Source organism: Melospiza melodia, chromosome 11 (genome assembly GCF_035770615.1).
Source record: "Melospiza melodia melodia isolate bMelMel2 chromosome 11, bMelMel2.pri, whole genome shotgun sequence".
Taxonomy (NCBI): domain Eukaryota; kingdom Metazoa; phylum Chordata; class Aves; order Passeriformes; family Passerellidae; genus Melospiza; species Melospiza melodia.
In genome coordinates, this window is record NC_086204.1 from 15,376,233 (window position 1) to 15,397,264 (window position 21,032).

The 21,032-nt window shown below is 42.5% G+C and overlaps 1 protein-coding gene across 2 annotated transcripts; it reads right to left on the reverse strand.

Annotated features, from left to right (window-relative positions):
• Window positions 1-1,553: 1,553 nt before the first annotated feature.
• Window positions 1,554-18,503, reverse strand: EPHX4 (epoxide hydrolase 4). 2 transcript variants are annotated; one of them, XM_063165729.1, is made up of 7 exons: window positions 18,432-18,503; window positions 14,429-14,514; window positions 10,876-11,033; window positions 8,693-8,821; window positions 6,433-6,536; window positions 5,361-5,509; window positions 1,554-2,475 (listed from the first exon to the last, which is right to left on the reverse strand). In XM_063165729.1, exons 1-7 carry the CDS (start codon window positions 18,486-18,488, stop codon window positions 2,241-2,243), a joined length of 918 nt encoding a protein of 305 aa, XP_063021799.1. In that variant the 5' UTR covers window positions 18,489-18,503; the 3' UTR covers window positions 1,554-2,240. The 2 variants fall into 2 exon arrangements, with proteins under 2 accessions (XP_063021799.1, XP_063021797.1); XM_063165727.1 differs by lacking the exon at window positions 18,432-18,503 and adding an exon at window positions 17,693-17,953.
• Between the last annotated feature and the right edge of the window lie 2,529 nt (window positions 18,504-21,032).

Consider the following 21,032-nt stretch of genomic DNA (forward strand, 5'->3'; position numbering starts at 1 on the left):
CCTTGGCGGCGGGCCGCCGCACTGCCGGAGAGCACCGGGACGGCGCTCGGGGCGCGGACAGTAACCGGCCACGGAGCGGGAGCGCCGCGGGACTCGCGCCCTGCGGGACGCGGCTCCTTCCCCGCGCCGCTCGCGGGGCGGGGCCAGCAGGAGCCTGCACCAATGAGAGCCGGTGTTGCGAGCCTGGCCCCGCCCCCAGTAGGGAACGCGAGGGGAGGGTGGGGCCTCCCCGCTGGGGGCGGGGCCTCACTGATGGGGCGGTGCCTCAGCCGGCCGAGGGCGGGTGCCGCCGGGAGTGCGCCCCCTACCGGCCGCCGCTCCGCCCCACACGCGAGGGTCGCTCCCGCACACCAGAGCAGCTCCCGCACACGTGAGCCGTTCCTACCGCGGAGCGCTCCCGTACTCGAGGGCCGTTCTCGCATTCGAGGGCCGTTCTCGCACTCGAGGACCGCTCCCGTACTCGAGGGCCGTTCCCGCACCCGAAGGCCTTTCCCGCCGAGTCCCCCGAGCGCAGCGCCCTCGTGTGAGGGGCCCGGCGTTCCGCGGCCGCCCCTGCCGTGTGCACCTGCCGCGGGGAAGGAACCGGAGCGGGCTGCGGCTTCCGAGCAGCCGGTGCTCTGCAGGACAATCCCTGCTCCCCAGACTGTCTTGCCAAAGCAAAACTGCTGCACAGGCGATAGAAGTATCTCTGTGCCACCTCCTGAGACTAGGGAGAGCCTTTCCAGCTTCACAGTGTAAGTAAGAGAAGCACATAACCATTTATGTTCATAAGTGCTGAAAGTATTCAGGGAAAATGTTTGAAAGGCAGGTACCAGTGGTGGATGGAAAGGAGCAAATATAACACCTCTGTCGCGATCCTGAGGAGACTCTGCTGGGATTTGGGGACGAGAACAGGTCTCCAGCCACGAGCTAGCGCTGGGCAGGCAGCACCGCTTGGTCCTTCCTGGCGAGGGTTACGCTGAGGGTTACACTGCACCCACACCGAGTGGGACACAGTGGCTCCAAAGGGATGATACACTTGGCAGTGGGGGATGTGTTGGGACTCCCCAGCATGTCCCATCTCTGTTCTACTTTAGTGTGTTCAGTTGTTCAGGCTCACCTGGCCCTGACGCCTCCCTCAGTGGCCTCTTGTTCACCTCTGATTCCAGGGCACTGTGCTTGCTCTGCAGGTGGAGAGGGAGGCTTTGGAAACCTGATAGGCAGGTGACACATATTCTGTGGTCTTGTATTTTTACTTCTTTTCCCATTGTAGTTAGCTTACGTTTTTCTTCTCCCCTGCCATCGCATGCAAGTTAATTCTACCCTTTGTGTTCATAATCACTGCGTCTCTTCCTCCTATAAACACAGGAACTTGGCAGCAGTTCTTGGAGACAAGAAGAGTAGTTGCTGACATAGGAAGGATAATGCCAACAATGAGGCATTATTTTCAAAAATTGACAACAATCATAGCATGAGTGTCCAGGCTGAATACTAGACCAGACACTTCAGCTATTCAAACTCAGTTCTTAGCTTCAGCAAATCTCTCCATAGGAAGACAGATAAAGTAAACGGAGTCTTGTAAGTTGCATTTTATTAGACAGAGGTGGATTTGATACATGTTATATCTTAATTTTCCATTGTTCTTGTTCAGACATGTGGAGTGTACAGGTTTCCCATTTTTTAGTCAAGAAAGAAAAACACATTGCGCAAAGCAGCTGCATTCAACAGTACAACAAGATACGGATCATTATTCACTTGAAGACTAGAAACGTACCCAGAAAATTTTCAGTCATTCAGTATGCTAAAATATAGATAAAAAGAGTTACTGTTTAATGGTAAAATACATTAAAAAAATTCAGGCAAATCTAGAATGAAAACTTGTGACTTTCTTCAGTATGGCACCACACTATTGTTTCATTATAAATTTGTAAAAGGCACCACACATTACAACTGTAAAGCAAGGGAGAAAACAAAACCAAGCAACTTTCCATGATTTTCTTTCTGTACAAATACATATGTATTTTAAGGCAGGTGTTTTTATGTGCAAAATACAAGTATACAGGTAAAACCAATGTTGGTATCATATATTCTCATACTCACTTCTTTTAGCTGTACGATTAGTGTCCAAATGTACAGTACAATGAAAACACTTCTCTAACAGAGCTCAAAATAGAAGGCAGGCTGGAAATATGGCCCTGATAACAATTAGGTTTTAAATCCAAAGAGCTTTTATTTAGACCCCTTAAAACATGTACAAACAGTCATTCTCTTTTTCTTTTTGTCTCTTCCTTAAGAAAGGTCCATATCAACTTGTTCACTATGTCAGGTTGATCCTGCTGGAGCCAATGACTGGCTTCTGACAAAATAGTTAATCTGAAATGATTTTTAACATAAATCCTTGTAATTTCTGCCATCTCAACTTCCATAAATGCATCTCTTTCTCCCCATAACAGCAGGGTTGGCATGATGATTTCATGGTTCTGCAGAGGCAGGCAGCTTGAAAAATAAAACACACTTAGTTAGGTCTTCTTTAATAAAACATAGAGACTATGCTCTGTAAAAAAGCAAGAAAAAGAAGGTGACATGTCTTAGTTTAAAGTAAAACAAATAAAATGAGACTTTGAAGACATTCTTCCTCTCTACTTACACGCAAAGTCAAGAAATGTTAATAAAAGATCACTTTAGATAGTAATTTCATTTTGACTGATGATTGCAAAAATTCTTAAAATGGCCTTTTCTACCAGTGGATTTAAATCTCATTTTGCAAACAACCTGACCTCACCCACCGAACCAGAGCTTATTCATAGTACCAATTTTAAAAAGTGATAATCTAATATCTGATTCTGTGCATTGAGACTAATCTCTTCACCTTTTACTCCAGTATCCTGGATCTCTTCACTATTAACATGTGTGTTTTCTCACCACTGTACAGTTTACTGTTTTGTGCCTTGCAAGGTTTGCAGCCTGACTTAGGTAAACTCTGTCAGGCTTTATACAGGCTTTTTTTCACAGGCTTTTTTTGTCACTTTTCATTGCCTATGAATTTCATTATATTTCTGTTCAGTCCGGAATATGGGAAATTATATCATGCCTGAAATTTCCAGAAATTGCCTTTAATAACAATGAATGCACAGATTTCTCATTTAGAAAGGGAAGTTCCATTTGTGAAATATTAGTCTTTGAAAAACAGACTCATACCTTCATACACCATTGTTATACAGTTTCTCTGTAAACAGTGAAGTACTTCTAAACTGTTACAAGAGAACTAATGCTATTTTCTAAACAAATGGTGTATCAGAAGACACTAAAGTTTCAGCTTCTTACCTATCTCTCTTAACCAAGCATGATATAAAAACTTTATGGATTTATTCTTAAAGTGTTTGTATTTAATATCTAGTGAAAGGAATGACCACTGTGCTATTTATAAAAAGATGTGCTGGTGATGGATGGAAGTAGGTTATTTTCTCTTTGGAAATAATATTCCAGAAAAATTAGGCTCTGAAGAATGCACCTCCAAGTGGACAGTAATGAGTTGGAACCCTTTAACACACGGGTCACCAGTATCAGCCCACTGGGAGTTATGGTGAATACAAGTCATTAGCATCCAAATATATAGATGCTTAATGACTTAGATGAGAGAAAGGGAAAATTCCAATCCAGTTTTCATATTTAACAATTCCCAACCCATTAGGTGTGACCATCAGAACTGGTGGCAAGAACTGAGTGACTGATTTTTTTTGTTTACTGCATTGTGGCTGGCAGCACCTAAATAAGAGTCTCTGAATTCAGTGCAGGTGTACTTTCATTAGAAGAATAAAGCAAACAATGCACAAACATACACACAAAACACATGGAGGAATTAATAGCTGTGAAGATACTTTCTGACTTATAACTGATACTTCACTGTCTTTTTGAGTCTGCAAAGGTCTGAAACAATAAAGGTCCACATCTCTTCCGTTTGTGTGTGAGTCCCAGAGCAGTTGAGCTGTCACAGGCCCGTCACTCTGCCGGCAGAGGAGCAGCTGGTTAATGTGCACACGCACTGGAGCGAGGTGCTGGCCATGGAACGGGCAGGGCTCGGGGCGCTGCCGCCTCGGAGCTCCTCATCAGCCCGGGCGGGGCTGCCGCAGGGGGGGAGCATCGCACGTCCCGGCTGATGGCATCGGCTGCTCTCTGCACGGCTTTAATAATGTGCTGGTACCAGCACAGCCGTCTCATTTATTCCCCACTGTCAGCCATGCTTGGGGTTAGCTTTCTGCCTTCTCCTTCCTGTTCTGTCTCAGCCCGTACCAGGCAGCACCTAGCTCAGGTCCCTGTCGCCCTCACAGTGTTTTCCCTGCTGATTGCTCTGCTGACAGTGACACAGAAAGAGCAACAAAGGTGGCAGTAAATTCGGACCATGGAAAATGAAAAGTTATTCGGCTTCAAACATCTACTGCCTGAGTTCAGGCAAAGAAGCGAATTGCTGTTTGAAAGGATATTGGGAAATCCTGGTCTTTTGTTAGAGAAGCATGCAGGACATTTATCACTGCTAAAGACCAGAGATGGTAAAGGAAAAACAAATTCAATGCCACTCTTCTTGATATAGTCCAAGTTAGTGCTGTAAGTAGAATATATGCAGAGTTAAGATCTTCTGGCCCTGTTTTTGGTAGGTAAAAAAGGGGGTGTCTGTCTCTAAGCCAACTCCTTTCAGGAAAGTTAAAATCATTAGAAAGCTGTTTGAGAAAATAAATATTAATCTTGCAAAAACATTTCCTATTATGATGCTGTCTCTGTTTTACTCTGTGAAGGGAGTCTGCTAAGACCAATAAAGGAACAAAAAAACCCCAAATCAAATCAAGTTAGGTTAGTTTTAGGCTTAGTTATAAAAAAACCTCTCCACCTTTCTGAAAAACAGAAATAGACTAAACACAATAAAATTGTGCCAGATATGGTTTTTTAAAGTTACAGGCAAGGGTAACATACTTGGATGCCATATCATCTAGTAGTATTATATAATAATAAGCTCTTGATAGATATTATCATAACATGAATTGTAATGCAAACAATTAATTGATGTTAATTTTTAAAGTATTATTTAAAGGTGGATTTTTGGGATTGCCATGGGAGCTGTGAATGAAGAAGAGTCTTTGCTCTATTAGATTTTGAAACAAAGATTTTCCTTTTGTGCACTCTGCTTGTTTTGCCATTTTGTGTGGACACCTCTCAGAGCACACCTGGCCTCTCACTGCTTGACTGGGCCTGTGCCCACCTGGTGAGGCTTCAGGAACACACCTGGGGGTTTCCCCTGGTCCAGCAGCAGGAGAGGAGCAGCAGTAACACCTTTGGGCTCCAGGGGACTCTCTAGAGTGTTTTCCTTTGCTTGGGAATATTATACTGACCTGAAAAGAGTTCTGTAATGGTTAATGGGTCCTGTTAATGCTCCGGGTTGTGAAAAGACATAGAGATAAGCTTCAATATCCTCTGCAGTTAATCTGCAGCCTTTCCTTCCAATTCCAGTGGCCTGGCTGGTAAACAAACTTTTCAGAACCTACAAAAACAAGAAGAAAAAGCTATTATGTAAGATAGCTAGAAAATGTGATTTCTCTCTTTCAATAGGACACATCTTTCTAAAATCTGTTTATGCATATTTATGAAATCTATTTATGTTCAAAGTACAATGAATGGTTCAAATGAGTTTTTAGAGAGCTATGTGTAAAGCACAAGGTAAACATCTCTAGTAGAACTTATTCCAGAATAATCCAGTACAGAGAAATACCAGTATTACCAAGTCACTGCATCCTGCCCTGCTACCTGTGCCAGGCAAGTGCAGGCCTGTAGGCTTTTTTGGGATGGACCCAGCAGGTGGCAGGGCAGGAGGGAGGAGGATTCATGGCCTCCCTGCTGGCTGTGCCCTGTGTGTGCAGCACGGGGAGCTCTGCTCGGGCTGTTGGTGTGTAGGAGGTGTGTCCTGCGCTGTTGTCCTTTTCTATCGGCTCCTGCTCACGTTTAAGGTTATACAAAGGGCTGGCCTTGGCTTCTCGGGCACAGTTCATCACCTGGCTGGATGCAGTGCCCAGCCCACCACACTGCCTGCCCTGTGGCAGGCTCCGAGAGATGAGGGGATGTCCCACTGCACACAGGAACTTCAGATAAGTCAGCAGCAACTCCCCAGGCACCAGCGGTGTCCCACTGGTACGGGCACAAGTGAAACCAGCTGACCCTCTAGGTGCAGTAATGCACTGCTGAGGTTAAATGTGCCTCCCTCAGCTCCTCCCAGAAATGCAGAAGTAAGAGTTAATCTCAGAGACTCTACGGACTTGTATGCTACTTTTTATAAAGCTTAAGAAGGAAAATCAGAAGGCTCCATATTTTTTCCAGTAATTATATCTACATCAGAAGGGATCAATGTAGGTGCCAATTATTCCATTACTCACAGTTACAAATATAAACAAGAGCATTTAATTTGCTCACCTTGAAATCATTTAGTGTAAACATGAATTCAGGAAACCATGGCATTTGGAAAAAGAAGAAGTAACCAGATTTAATCAATTGTGATGGATGTCGTAGAATGTATTCTGAAACAAAAATGTCCATGAATTAAAAATGAAAACTGATGGCTCAAACAAAATTACTAGTAATATTACTATTTTTTAAACATAAAGGAATGTTTTAAAAATATTACATTAAAGTATGCTGCGTGACAAAAGATGATTATTTCAGCAGTAAATATATGATGTGGCCATTAAAAAGTACTTCTTTTATAAATGTTAGTAGAAACAGCCAGCAAAATAAAAGTTTGCCAAAGATTAGGTGAGGACAGCAGGGCTGGAGTTAATTGCATGGTAGTTTTTCACTTAGAGATCTATTTGTGTAGCTAGTCCAAAGCATTTCTTTTCCAGATATGGAATAAAGGGCATAAATAGGTATTCTCTCATCAATGAGGTGATGCACAGAAATCTGTACATGATGATCCACTGACATTCTAAAAACTGCATCAGCTGTTCATTGAAGTATAGAATTTTTCTAACAGTGTCATTTTGGCAATTTCAAGAACCGTAATTAAGATTACATAGAGTCACTTTTCAAAGATTTTTACAGTTATTTTTAAAGACATAGCATATACAGCCAAAGAAAATTATATCTATGTCTATCTGTCTATCTATATCTATCTATCTATCTATCTATCTATCTATCTATCTATCTATCTATCTATCTATCTATCTATCTATCTATCTATCACAAACTTGCATCTTGCATTGACTGTTTTGTTCTTTTTTTTAATTGCAAATCTGTGTCTCCAGTGAGTTTCAAGGGCCAACACTGACATTCAAATACTTAACTTCCTCAAAGCAAGCACACAATGTATGCAGCTGCTAGGAAGTCTAGAACTTTTCCTGTACAGGTGCAAATTTAGGAATGCAAAAAACCACATTCCCAACACAGGACATCTCTCTGAAATATTAATTCTGACTGTGAATAAAAATGAGTTTTAAGCCAACAGAAATTGAGGTGTTAGTTATCTTCTATAGTTTCCTATCTTATACATTCTTAAATTGCATTATCCATTATATTTTCCTGATGGACCATTGTCAGCACTGATCACTTTACTTTTCTGTACTATTTATAAACTGTGTGTTTTCTTTTGGCCACCCAAAGTAGAATAAATTTGATGTAGGGAGAATATATTAAGGTACAGAACAGATTTTGTAGTTCAGCAAATATGCAAACAAATACTATAATAAAATGCAATTATCTTCTCTACAGCCTTGCTCCTGCTCTCATGGAAAACACAGCAAAATCTTCTGCTTTCGTGTGGAAAACAGACCTCTCCATGGGTAAGTGTGGATTTACCACCTGGCAAAATGTTCTTTAGTATCTTAGAAAGGTGCCCAAGAACACTGTGAGAACAACAAATATGGATGGTGTGGCTGATCCCACAGTGTAAGGTCAGATTTATTTTCAATTGAAATGAAAATTAAAGTTCTGCTGAATATTCTTAGCTATTTATGGGGAAATGGGGTGACTTTTAAAATGGAGATAGGGTAAGGCCAGCAATTGAAAAAATTCAGATTAGTGAGATAGTACTTTCCTTTCGATTGCTGAATGTTTATATAATTCCTGTGAAATGTTTTGCAATTCTGGGTAGTAGACAAACTCAACTCTGTCACACAACAAATAGTGAAACAAGTCCTCTTTCAGCAAAGTACTGGTATATTCCTGAACATCTATTAAGTAGCCTGGAAAGACTTCTTCCAATGAATATTGTACCAGATCACAAATTGCCACTTGTCACCTAAATCAGGATGTAATTCTAATGTCTGATTCACATTCATACAAAGACAGGCTTATGCAGATTTAATAATGCAGTGCAGCCTTTACCAAAGTGTAATACAATATACATCCCTCTTTGGGAATTATTTCCTGATATATATAACAGTGATAAACAGTGATAAAGTGCAAAAAACCAGATTCATGGGTTTGAAAATTATGTTTGTGGACCCTCAAGGATTAAAAAAACATCTGTAACTTTTGTGGCAAGTATTCCCATTTCCTACAATAAATTTATTTTCATAAGTCAAATACTTGCTATCTTACTGCTTCATAAAATACAGTCCAGACTGTGAGAGCCATAGAGCTTATCTACTGAGGCAGGCTGTTTGTTCTCAAAGCAAGCATAATTGTGACCAAAATGCAGATACTTTGGATTAACAAAGACTACTGTCAAACTTACCTGTAAATACAGAAGGATGAGGGAAATTAACCACAATCAGCTTAGTCACCATTTCAGGGTAACATATGGCCACTAACCAAGCAATCATTCCTCCCCAGTCATGGCCAATCAACACACACTTGTTGTATCCTACCACATAAACACAGACACATGCTTTTATTTCAAAGGAGTTAATATCCACAGAAATCAGCTCATACAATAAAATCATAATTGGGCTGAATGGGTGGTTCAGCACATTCATTAATGTAACTTTAATACTGCACCACTTCCATTACTAACAGTCAGAAAAAATAGGGCACTATTATGATTTAAAAATTTACAAATATGTCAAAGTATTTAATTGGACTTGATTCAACTTGAACTCTACTACCTCCATGTCACCCTAAAGTCACTCAGTATGCAGATGGCCACCCTGTTCACATCTTGGCCAGTGCAGGCTCAGATGGACACTTCAGCCTGCAGCCATTATAACACACGGACACTTGCCATGTTTAGGGAGTTTGGAATTGGAAACTGCAGACAAGAAGACTGAGCAATCTCCTGAGCACCTCCAGAACAAAAATAATCCTAATGTATTTCTCTGAATATGAGAGGTTATCTAAGCACTCAGTGGCATCATTATGCAAAAAGTGGGCATTATACTTAGTAGCCATATATAAAGCATGTGTAAACACTCCCATTTATATACTTAGGAGGCCTGTAGCTTTTCTCCATATGCTGTTTTGTTGGAAATTTTGTAAGTTCTGGACATTCACTTACTTATTCTTCCATCAATAAAAATTGTATTTTAGCAGCAATACAAGTGGTATGGGCAGGATAGTGACCAAGTGTTTTGAAAGCTCTAAGACTCCTTCTTAAACCATTGCTGGAAAATAACATACTCTAGTGTCAGATACCATCACCCTCCTCATTGAGGACTGGTATGGTGAGCAACAGACTACAAATGAAACATATAAAAGCCAAAATGTTTAGAATTCTGACATAAATTTGGATACAGTTGTCAAAGAGCCTTATAAACCCTCTTGGATAGAAATCCAAGAGGGAGCACTTTTGATATAATCAAGTTCTCCAAAAGAATTTAACTTGGGATTAGGACAAACAAAGATAAGGCTCTGAAGTGATTTTCACCAAAAAATTTAAATCCCTCTGAAATTGAATTATGCTGAGAGCATTTCTCAAGCATAACTATGGCATTACCATGGAGATTAACACAACCAGCACAGGCTGGAAAATGTCAACACTGTGTGAGGACTCCTGCCCAATCTTTTGCCAATACTCAAACATCAGAAGCAAAGCAAAATTCAAATCTCAGAACTTGAATCACTGCATTATTATTTCTCCATATGAAATGCAGTAAGTTATTTTACTATGGCTAGAATATCCAGGGAATTAAAATTACTCAGAGAATGACAATCTAATCCCTTGTATTGATCTTGGTATGGAAGGGAAATAGCCTTCACCAGAGGTTACAATTTATCACCCAAACAGAGACACTTCAAACTGAGGAGGCAGTTTTGCACTTCAGCTCTAGACCTTTACCCTGTGTATTTGCCACAGAGAGCAGTGTGCCCCTTGTTCTCCCTTTTGCTCTCACTGTTGTGTAAGACAGAGTGATTCAGCTCTTGAGAACTGACAGGAGTAGTATTGAGCAAAGGGCAGCATTTTTGGAGGTTTTTTTTCCCCAATACAGCAGATGAACTCTCACCATCTCTGTAAAGCCCTCTATAACAATAGTTATTATGTCTTGTTTGTGCAAGAAGAATGTCATCTGATATAAATTCCTTTGTCTGCAAGTTCTTTAAGACTCTAACTCAGAATATTATCCACTAAGGCAAGTGATTAGGAGGAAAGGCTTCTTAAGGAAAAGAACCATAGGTTCTTTTCTATGTACTGCATTTTACAGTACATAGAAATTTTCTTTTCAAAACTCCTGATGAAAAAATCATCTTTACATATTGCTTATACAGACATACACATTGTAATTAGAAAACAACACTTCTTAATTTATAATTGTCCAAATAATATTAGTATCCTTAGATTTATACACTTCTGCAATGCGTATATTAAAACAAACAAACAAACAAACAAACAAACAAAAACAGTGCTAGATCTTTATATGGGTTTCTTTTCCTAGAAAATTAAGTCATTTTTGAGTCAAGTAGATTTTTGTTCTACTAACGCACCTAGAGATTCCAAAATATCCTTTATGTCTGCTATCAGGCAATCTAACTTGTAATTTTCTTTGTGAGGAGGAGCATCTGTTTCTCCATAACCTCTCAAATCCAGGGCCACCACTCGATATTCACTTTTAAATTCCCGCAATTGATGGCGCCAAGAATACCTAACAAAGGGGAAAAAAAGTTGGAGTTACAAGGTCAAGTAGTATGATACCAAAAGTGCACTCAATGCTTTTGCACCCAAATATTTGAGGGTAAACTAGCATGGCTTTGTTTGCTCTGAGATTCTTTTTCCTTTCTGTGCTGTGCTGATGGTCCTTTGTGGCTGCAGTAGTTTTGTGCTCCCGTCTTGAATCCCCCAGTAACAAAGTGTGGCTGCCACAAAGGGGACACAGCCAGAGCCAGGGCTTTTCAACAATTCCTGGAGTCTGGCACAGCCCCTTTGCTGCAAAGGAAGCAGGCATAAACCAGAGCACAGGGAGGACTTTATCCTTGGAGCCATAGTAGCATCAAAAAAGTAAGACCTGAAAAGCTTTCTCTTCTCCCTGGCTTACACACAGCCATGTTTTGCAATTTTTTCTATTCAGAAAAAGAATATCAGATAATTCATACAATAAATAAACCAAAGAAAGAAATCCAGTTAATAACAAATGATCTTGGTGAAGCTTATAGGATTTGTCCTGTGTACACTTTCATCTGTGTCTCTGTACCAGAACTGTTGCAGAACAAGCTCTCTCAATGTGTTGTTACTAGACAGAGTATTTCATCCTTGGGTTTCTATGGAAAAGAGTGATAGCATTACATACATCAAAAGGCATACAAAGGCAAGAACTCAGGCAAAGGCCTGGGCTATTCCTCACTCTGTAACTGTTTGTAGTGGCTGGATGTGTGTTATGAAGCAAAAATAAAAAGAAAATGGTGGGTCTTAACCTGCAAGAATGACCTGTCCTTCAGCTGTTATTGAAACCAAATAAATTTTAGAATAGCCAGTACCAAGACAGACATAGTCTTATCTTACACTGTACTAGAAAGATGTAGGAAAACCATGATCCTTCTGGACATATATAACAGTGACTGCATCCCTCTGTGCTGGGATCTAGCTTTTATTTCTGCTTGTTTCAGAGAAAGGATATATAACATTTGGATCATCAGTGGTTTTAAGTGTGATGCACAGAATTCTACCTTAATCCAAACAACATCTGTATCAGACCACGGGCTCTTCCACTTTACCTTTGCCTCCAGCCTATTAGGGACTTCGAACTTAAATAAGGTTACAGGAACACTCAGTGGTATGAATCTGTTTTCATATAAACAAAACAGTCAGAACATTTTCATTTCAGTGCTATATAATGTGAAGACAAGGTTTAGCTGAGATCTCTGGGAATGAATTTTTTACAGGCATTATATAATGACTTGGAAGCTGAATTTGCCATGGTAACTGTTGCAGCTATTCTATATACTTCTGTAAGAAGAAAGAACCAGGCCCATAAATACATAAATCAACTATTTTTGTTTTCTGAAAATGTCTACAAGCTATTCTCATCCTCTGTTTTCACAGCAGTCCATCAGTCTCCAAATGTATGACCTATCAAATGGGTAGGTTTTATATTCAAATAAACCCTTTTATCCCATATGATATATAAATATTGGACAACTGCTTTGCAAGCAGAATTTGGAAATGTTATGAATGCCTCCATGTTCATAAGGGTGAATCTATTTTGAGACTTTCTGATAATATTTTTTCTAAAGGGCAAGTAGTATAAAATGTAGCAGCTCACACACAACTTTTAAGTACTCAGCTGCCTCAACACATTATGTCCAGTTTTAAGTATTTTAATATTGACCTTCCACCATGTATTGATTTTCAAGTTCTTATGCATCTAAAACCCTCATTGGCTCTGGTGTGTTACATCCTTTAGTGATCTGTCACCTTCAGACATTTTCTATCACTCTTAGTGGTCTGGTTATATTTGTCCTAGTTATAACCTTGAGACATTTGAAAGCAGAGGATTTATTAAAATTAAGAACTGTAATTGTGGATAAAATCCTTTTTGTTTTCCTAGACAAACAATACAAATTTGCTGCTGCTTTACCTCTCTCTTAAATTGTGGTTATTTTATCTTGTGCTCTTAGAATAATCACTATTCCTGAATGAAAAAGAAATCACTGAGTGAATAATTAACCTACCACAAATATTGGTAATATGATTGGTTTACAGACTATTAGCATATAGTGTTCTTTTTAAAACAGCGATAGAAACTCTCCGTGGTCCCAGTGACCTACATAACACGTTTTTTATTAATCCCTTTTGAATGGTCAGACAATACAATCTAGTAGCTGCCACTTATAGCATGACTCACTATCCTAAACTGTAAGAATTACTTTCTGCTTTTTAAAAATAATATACCTAATCTCAGTAGAATATGTATATAAAATGCTAATTTCTCTTTTACTATTCCCCCATAGGGGAAATCAGCTGTAGTCTCATTGCCTGTGTTAGACTATGCTTTATGCAAGATATGCATAATGTTTGAATAGAATATGCACTGACCCATCTAACTGTCCTTTCAATCAAAGTTTACAGCTTTAATAATTTTAGATAGCAATTTATTACTAGAATAATGTTCTTTGAAAATTTAACTTAACAGAAATGTGGCTCTGTCCCATCACCCTGAAGGGCATTAGTACCTAGGGGAAATTGCTGAGGAAAGGGAACTGACCTCTCCTACGTGGGTCAGTTTAGCATGGTATGACCTGAGTACAGACTGGAAAATCACAGCTCCAGCAGTGGCCCCTAGCCCCACAGCTGAGTTTGGCAAGGAAAAGGATCGTTTACCTTGCTGTATTTCTGGCATTAGAACTCCCCTTATTCCCTTACTGTTTTTCCTGTGCAAGTTCTGTAAGCCATGCTTCACTAGCTAAACCTGACAACGACAGCCTGAGCAATTTGGTTAAATCATTGGACACATGACTGCTCTTCATTGTTATAAACAAACATTTAGGATTGGGTTTGATTCATCATTCATCTTGTGATGAACTAATAATAGAACCTTTTTCCCTGAGTAGCATTCTGAAATTAGGCTGCACAATAGCCTGTAGAACTCATAGTTCTTCCCCTCCCCTAGTTAAAAATTAATGTGTAGTATTTTTAATAAATGGAGCAATCCTGATTGCACTTAACATATAATGGATCTTTATTTTAACACCCTCTGCTATAATTCATAAGTTTAGCCATATAGTACAAGTACTATCCAAACAGGAAATTTGTTTAAAATTAGCAGTTCCTTCACAAAGTCCGCAGGAAAGGGTACATACCTGAGGAAAAATGGATTGACAGTACAAAAAAGATGGTTGGTTTGTGTTAGTCTGAAGGAACTTTCTGTGTGGATGCAGCAGTTAAAAAGATGTTTCAATGGTTCATTGCCTACTGAAACTTCATACCATTAGTATTCATAAATACATATAAGGGATTGCACTGGGGATATTTAAGCAGAGGTGTTCATCCTTGGGTATCTTATGCAGCCTCTTTTATAATAGAAAATGTTGAAGGGAGTTTTACCAGAATTCTGGAAAGCCATGAAGCAGCAACATGAGTGGTTTGCCCCTTTCTCCAGCAGCCACATAGTGGAATCGTAACCCGGAATCCTAAAACAAGAGAAAAAGAAGTGTGTTTATTGCTGCACAGAACTGCTTCTTTGGGATTTGAGAAGGATGATGGTTTCAGATCATATTCTAAGAAACAATATAGTGAACCTAAAATAATATCAAATGATCAGTTTTGAAGCTGAAGCCTTCTTTACTTCTGAGATCAGGTATCTGCTACACCGTGGCAATGCTGAGTGTCCCCCAGCCTGCACACCCAGCACAGCTCCTTCCAGGAAGGACCATCCCCAGTACCTGCCTGGCGGTGCCTGTGTGCCAGCCCAGCCCTGAGCACAGCAACACTTCTGACAGAGCACTGCCTGCCACAGCCACTGGGAAATGCAGGTTATTGTCACAGCAAGCACGCTGCTTTCACACTGACACCAGTCAGCTGCTTTAAAGAAAGACTAAAATGCAGAATACTTTAAATGCACTTCCAGTCTTTCAGTTAGCTGGTAAGATTATGCAACTATTTAAAACCATCACATTGCATTCTGGCATGATAGATAAAGGACCACGTGGATTCTTAACAACCAAAAGCAATCAAAATTAAGTAACCAGAAAGCAAGACATATTTGCTAGTTTTTATAATTCTAGGTTTCAGATTCACTTCAGAAAATTAAGCCTTAATGTTATAATCTTCTTTCTGCCGTGTCAATAGTCAGTTTCTGATGCAACTTTTAAGGAATTGGGTCTTATGAGAATTACAAGCAGGCAACTTACTTATTGTAGAAGCTGAACACTGAAATGCTATTGAAGAGAATGGATGTACACAAGCTTGCACTGACTGAAGGTCAAATCCAGTAGAATTTGAATAAACCGTGATCATGACCTAGAGGTTTTACTGAGTTCTGACACAGAAGTAGATAGAGAAGTTGGGAGTTAGCTCACAAAATACTGTTTAGAAGTCATGTGAAAGAAACTGCAGGAAGAAGGGTTGTACTGCTCTGAACAAATGTTAAAGCCTGCACTGTCTCTGCTATTTCAAAACAGAAAGAAAAACCCCATGCCTTTGCTACACATCAAGAGCTAATATCAGGGCAAGGATCACAAATGCATGAAAAAAGGTTTTCTTGCCAAGATGCTTCAAATGCTCTGACATATCTTTACACTTGTAAGTCACTAATGAGCTCCAAAACCGTTAACTTATATCCTCATTCTTGAAAGGACTCTGAAGAGGGAACTATTTGGATTTTTAATATTTGCTCTGGATATAATAGAGACTTTTGCTCTGGATATAATAGGGACTTTTTCTTTTTTGCCCCTAATTACATTGATGTTTCATCTCTGGGATGTCAATGAACTTGAAGTCCCTAGAGGTAAAAGTAAATTCCCAAGAAATTTTGGGGTCATTACATCATCTGTATCATTCTCCAGATCATTCTGTCTTTAATCTTTTTTTATTTAAAAAAGTAGAAGTTTCTCAGTCTTCTTCCACAGTTTCTCATTTAGTGAGAAATAGGTAAGCCCTCTTCCATGCTGTTTCTTTCAGTCAGCATCCTCTTGGGATTTACCCTCCATGTTTTTATTCTAATCTATTTGTTGCTTTTAAGGAACTCCCTTTACTCCTGAAAATTCTATTCCCACGTGTACAGCAGCAGTTTAAATATCACATGGCCCATCCTGGACTTTTTCAGTTGCTGCTGTTCCCTTTTTTCCAGCCTCCAGAACAGACATAGGATGTTGCCACCTTTTCCAACACTGGCTGTTTTATTGAAATTTGAATGGATTTGTAGGATATATGTGTTTGGAAAGTAATCCATTAGCCTGCTGTTATCCAACAGCATGAGTTTTTTACTTCCTGAAATGAGTGATCAACTGTCATATTGACAGCAATTCGATTTGCCCCCAAATGCTTTTCTGTTACTGTCATACCCCTCTCACTTCCCCAGCAGCCTGTTCATTTACTGCTTTGTGGTACAGGAAAAAAAAGAACATGTCATATGAGTAAAAAGCCCACACATGCCTCCTAATGATGTTAGCAAAAGAAAACAAGCAAATCATGACAAACTGAGGCTCACTAATTTATATTAGTACTGCCTGGCACAAAACCATCTGCACAGAACCCTGGGAACAGAGATCTTTATTTTATGAAAAATAGCACTTGACAAAACTAGCTATGCATTCTCTGCTCACCTATAGCTGCAAAAGAAACCTAGCTAATACAACTTCATTTAGAGCATTCAGTAAAGAAGCAAACCACAGAGACCTGAGACAAGAACAGAAATTGACTGGTGGCTTAAACTGTACAACCTGAGGGTCAGCAATTAGCTTCTTGCTCTACGTTTTCCCTGTAACAGTGATGCACGAACCGAGCTCCCCGGTGCAACTGGGCAAACCGTAAACAGCAGAGAGCAGCGGCGGTGCAGGGAGCGGTGGCTGCGGGATACCCGGGGCCAAGGAACCGCTCACCGCCCACCCAGGGCTCCGCACCCGGGCCGGCCGGGCACCGATCCTCCCGGCCTGAGGGCCCGCAGCCGGGCCGGGCACGGCCCCGCTCGCCGGGGCAGCGCAGGCAGGTGCTGAGTGCACCTGTGCAGCTGTGCGAGCACGCACGGCAGAGCAGGCGGGCTGCCCGCGCACCCCGCGCAGCCGGGCAGGGCAGGCAGGGGTGCCATGCACAGCGCAGCCCATACAGCAGGGCAGGCAGGGGTGCCATGCACAGCGCACCCCGCACAGCAGGGCAGGGCAGGCAGGGGTGCCATGCACAGCGCACCCCGCACAGCAGGGCAGGCAGGGGTGCCATGCACAGCGCACCCCGCAAGGCAGGGCAGGGCAGGCAGGGGTGCCGGGCACAGCGCATCCCGCACAGCAGGGCAGGGCAGGCAGGAGTGCCGTGCACAGCGCATCCCGCACGGCAGGGCAGGGCAGGCAGGGGTGCCATGCACAGCGCACCCCGCACAGCAGGGCAGGGCAGGCAGGAGTGCCGTGCACAGCGCACCCCTCACAGCAGGGCAGGGCAGGCAGGGGTGCCATGCACAGCGCACCCCGCACAGCAGGGCAGGGCAGGCAGGGGTGCCGTGCACAGCGCATCCCGCACGGCAGGGCAGGGCAGGCAGGGATGCCATGCACAGCCCACCCTGCACGGCAGGGCAAGGCAGGGCAGGCAGGGTGCCATGCACAGCGCGGGGGTGGGTGCCTGCGCGCCCAGCGGGCCCGCTCCCCCCGCCCGCGCCCTCACCTTGATGCGGACGTAGCAGTGGGTGCCCAGGGAGGGGTCGTTGAGGCAGGCGGGGGGATTCTCCCGCACCACCCAGCGGAAGGTCTCGCCCGGGCGCCGGCCGATGCTCCAGAGCAGCCGCAGCCCGGCGATGCAGGCGCACACCCCGCAGTAGCTGTAAACCAACGCCCAGAAGAGCAGCGCCCGCGCGGCCACCATCACCCGGCGGGCGGGCGGAGGGCACGCAGCGCCGGGTCTCGCCATCGGGCCCCGCCGCCGCCGTCCCCGCCGGCCGGGAGGGGCTCGGAGCGCCGCCGCCGCCAGGAGCCGCCCGAGCGGAGGCACCGGGAGCGGCGGCGGCGGCGCGCCCGCCCCGCGGCCCTCGCCCTGCACCGCCGGGCACAGCGCCGGGCACAGCGCCGGCCGCCCGCACGTCCCGGGGCTCGCCGGACCCCGGGCGGTGCCTCGGAGGCGGCGGCTCTCCTTGCGGGGGTCGCGCCTGCCCACGCAGGGCTTGGCCAAGGAGGGCTCTGCTCCCCAGATATTTGGCGGCGAAAGAGGGAGAAGCCGTCCCTGGGGCGGCGGGGCGCGGCTGTGTCACCTGCGCGCTCCGGCAGAGCCGCCAGACACATCGGAACGCGCTCGGAATGTCATTGGGAGCAGCGGCCGCGGCCGCCGGGCCGCCCCCGCCGCCGTGCCTGCCCCAGGCCCCGGCGGCGATCGTGCTGCGCGCTCCGAGCGCGCCCTTGAGCGCCCTTACCTTATCGCCGTGCCAGAGGTGGATAACTGCCGGCATGGGGTTGTGTGCTCGCACCATGGTGTTTTTCAAGACTTCATTCTTTCACTGCCGTTTCACTATTATCCATTTAAGGGTGATTTTGTAAACGTATTTACAATTTTAGTTATTATATGCTGATATTAGTGAATATTTCTTAAAAAGATAAATCACCTAAACTTAAGTCTATATTGATACCTCAGCTCCGGAGGGCTGATAGAGGCTGAACAGTCCCTGCCTGCCCATTAGTACATCACTACCAGCATACACCAAGGAGTCACTGTCTCATACAAGGCCACAGATGCCAGGGTAAGAAGAAAGTCTTCAGTCTGTCTCCTGCTAACCTACTGATATGCAGGGTAAATGGAAATTTAAAACTAGAATGGCTCATGTAATCCAAAACTGTAAGTTGAAGTGTAACTATATGAAGCAGTTGATTTTACAGTTTGTAAAAGTGCATTTAAGAAATTACAGTTTATTAGCTCTAGAAGATAACAAAATGTGGACATGGTAGGTGCTGACTGCCAGGAAAGTATAATGTGCTTCTATGTCAAATCCTGATCTAACTCACTGCATGGCCTGCTCACCTTTACTTCTCAGACTAGAGGATATGGGCAGGTTCAAGACTTTTGGAGGCCATATGAGAGGCACAGCTCATATGTAGGCCTACGTGCAGCTTCTTGCCATTTGAAGAGAGCAGGGTTGCCAAATTCTATGAAAAAAAAATTGTTCTTGGTCCACATTAGTCTGTAGAATTAGAACTTTACTTCTGAGAAATATTTTTGCTCTGTCCAGCAGTGCAAGTAGAAGCTCGTACAAAGACACCATCCATCTGTTAACTCGAAGATGTGTGATTCAATGAGCTAGTTTAAAAAAAATTGGATAAGCATGTATGCAGACAGAATATATATAATTTTTCACTCTGCATGGAACACAGCTTGTAGATGACTTTTGTCTGTAACATACCAAATGCTTTCTCCTACTTGTTCTAAATTCAGACTTACAAATATAGACACTGATGTTGAATCCTAGGCCCATTGAAGGCAGTGACAGAATTAATGCTGGTTTCAATAAGGTCAAAATTTTTCTCTTTTTAGAAAAATCAAATGAAATTAACTAAAACAGCAAAAAGGAATGTTATAAATAATGGCCTGTTACTGCACGTTGATTATTTTAAAAGTTTAAACAAGTTTAAGCCCTAATATGAATTTATTTTCTATTACTAAAGATAACATTTTAGGTAGCTATAAAAAGCTTCCAAGCTTGCTGTTATCTATAACACAAATGAAATATCAGTGACCTACACCAGCTGCCAATGCTGAATAACACTGTTCATGATCCCTGCTCCTTGTTTGAACACCAGCCTTACAAATGTGAGGTCAGGAGCTTTATCAGTCTGCTGGGGAAAGAGGTGCAGGGCTGTTTAAGGCTCCCTCCTTCTCTTGGGCAAGAAGAGAAGGAACATCAGATGCAGATGATTCAGTTCAGACACCGACCTCTGCAGACTCCAGTAGGATTGCATGAATCACGCCTACCGAGCTGAGCTTTCCCTTCGTGCTCAGATTACTCACGCTGCCAACCCTAGGATTAGCATGCAGCTCATTTCTTATGCATCAGACCTCGTGCTAATGACCTTTCTTGTAGGGAAGAAGCCTTTGCAACTTCTCAATATCAGACTAAGCAGCAGCAGAATTTTTCCCTCAAGTGCACCTCAGTAAACCAGTGACCCAGTTAGATAAATTAGGAAGTTTGGCAGAAGCAAAAAAACCCAATGCTGTTGTTTATATTATGGTAGCCATCAAATTTCTTAATGAACCACTAATAAGAATTAATTACTGTAAAACATCCCCTAAGAAAAATTGGAAAACACATTTGAAATCCTGAATCTGACCACAAGCTTTCACTTGCTTTCAAAGAAAGGTTGATGAAAGATTTAGGCAAAGCAATCAGAAAACTCCTGTAGTCATCTAGAATACAAGAAGGAATAAGCATGGAACCATGATGTGCCTTATTATACAAAGGTATTTGGCCATGCTACGCAGTAGTTCTTGTACAAAGAAAGAAGCAGAGCAAATGTTTTCACAAGAATAGAACCAAGTTTGTTTTTATTTTATACATCACAAACTACCTCAATAGTTATGTCAAACTTCTAAATTATACAAACCTTTTGGCTACGGAGTTTAGCTATCTGAGGTAGTGGACATGGATCTGGCATCAGAGCTGAGAAGAAGGTAGTGCTGGTGACCTAGCAGTTCTGAGCAGTGTTTGCACAATGAAATTGCTGCACACCCTAATGGAGGATTTCTGGGCACCACCTGTGCTGCCGTAGCTTTCCTGTTTTCCAAGGAAGCTGTAGAATTTCTCTATTATTTAGGAACACTTTGTACTCTAGGACCACACTGTCCACATATGTGTAACAAATGTGTTTGTACAAGGCAAATACCTGCCACAAGTTTTCCAGGATTTTGGAGAAGAAAGCTTAGAATCTTCTACCTGTCATATGAATAAGAAAAAAGGAGAGCCTCAACAATTATTTTTCTGTCTTTACATTTTGATTTTCTCATCTTCTGCTCTAAATTATTGTTG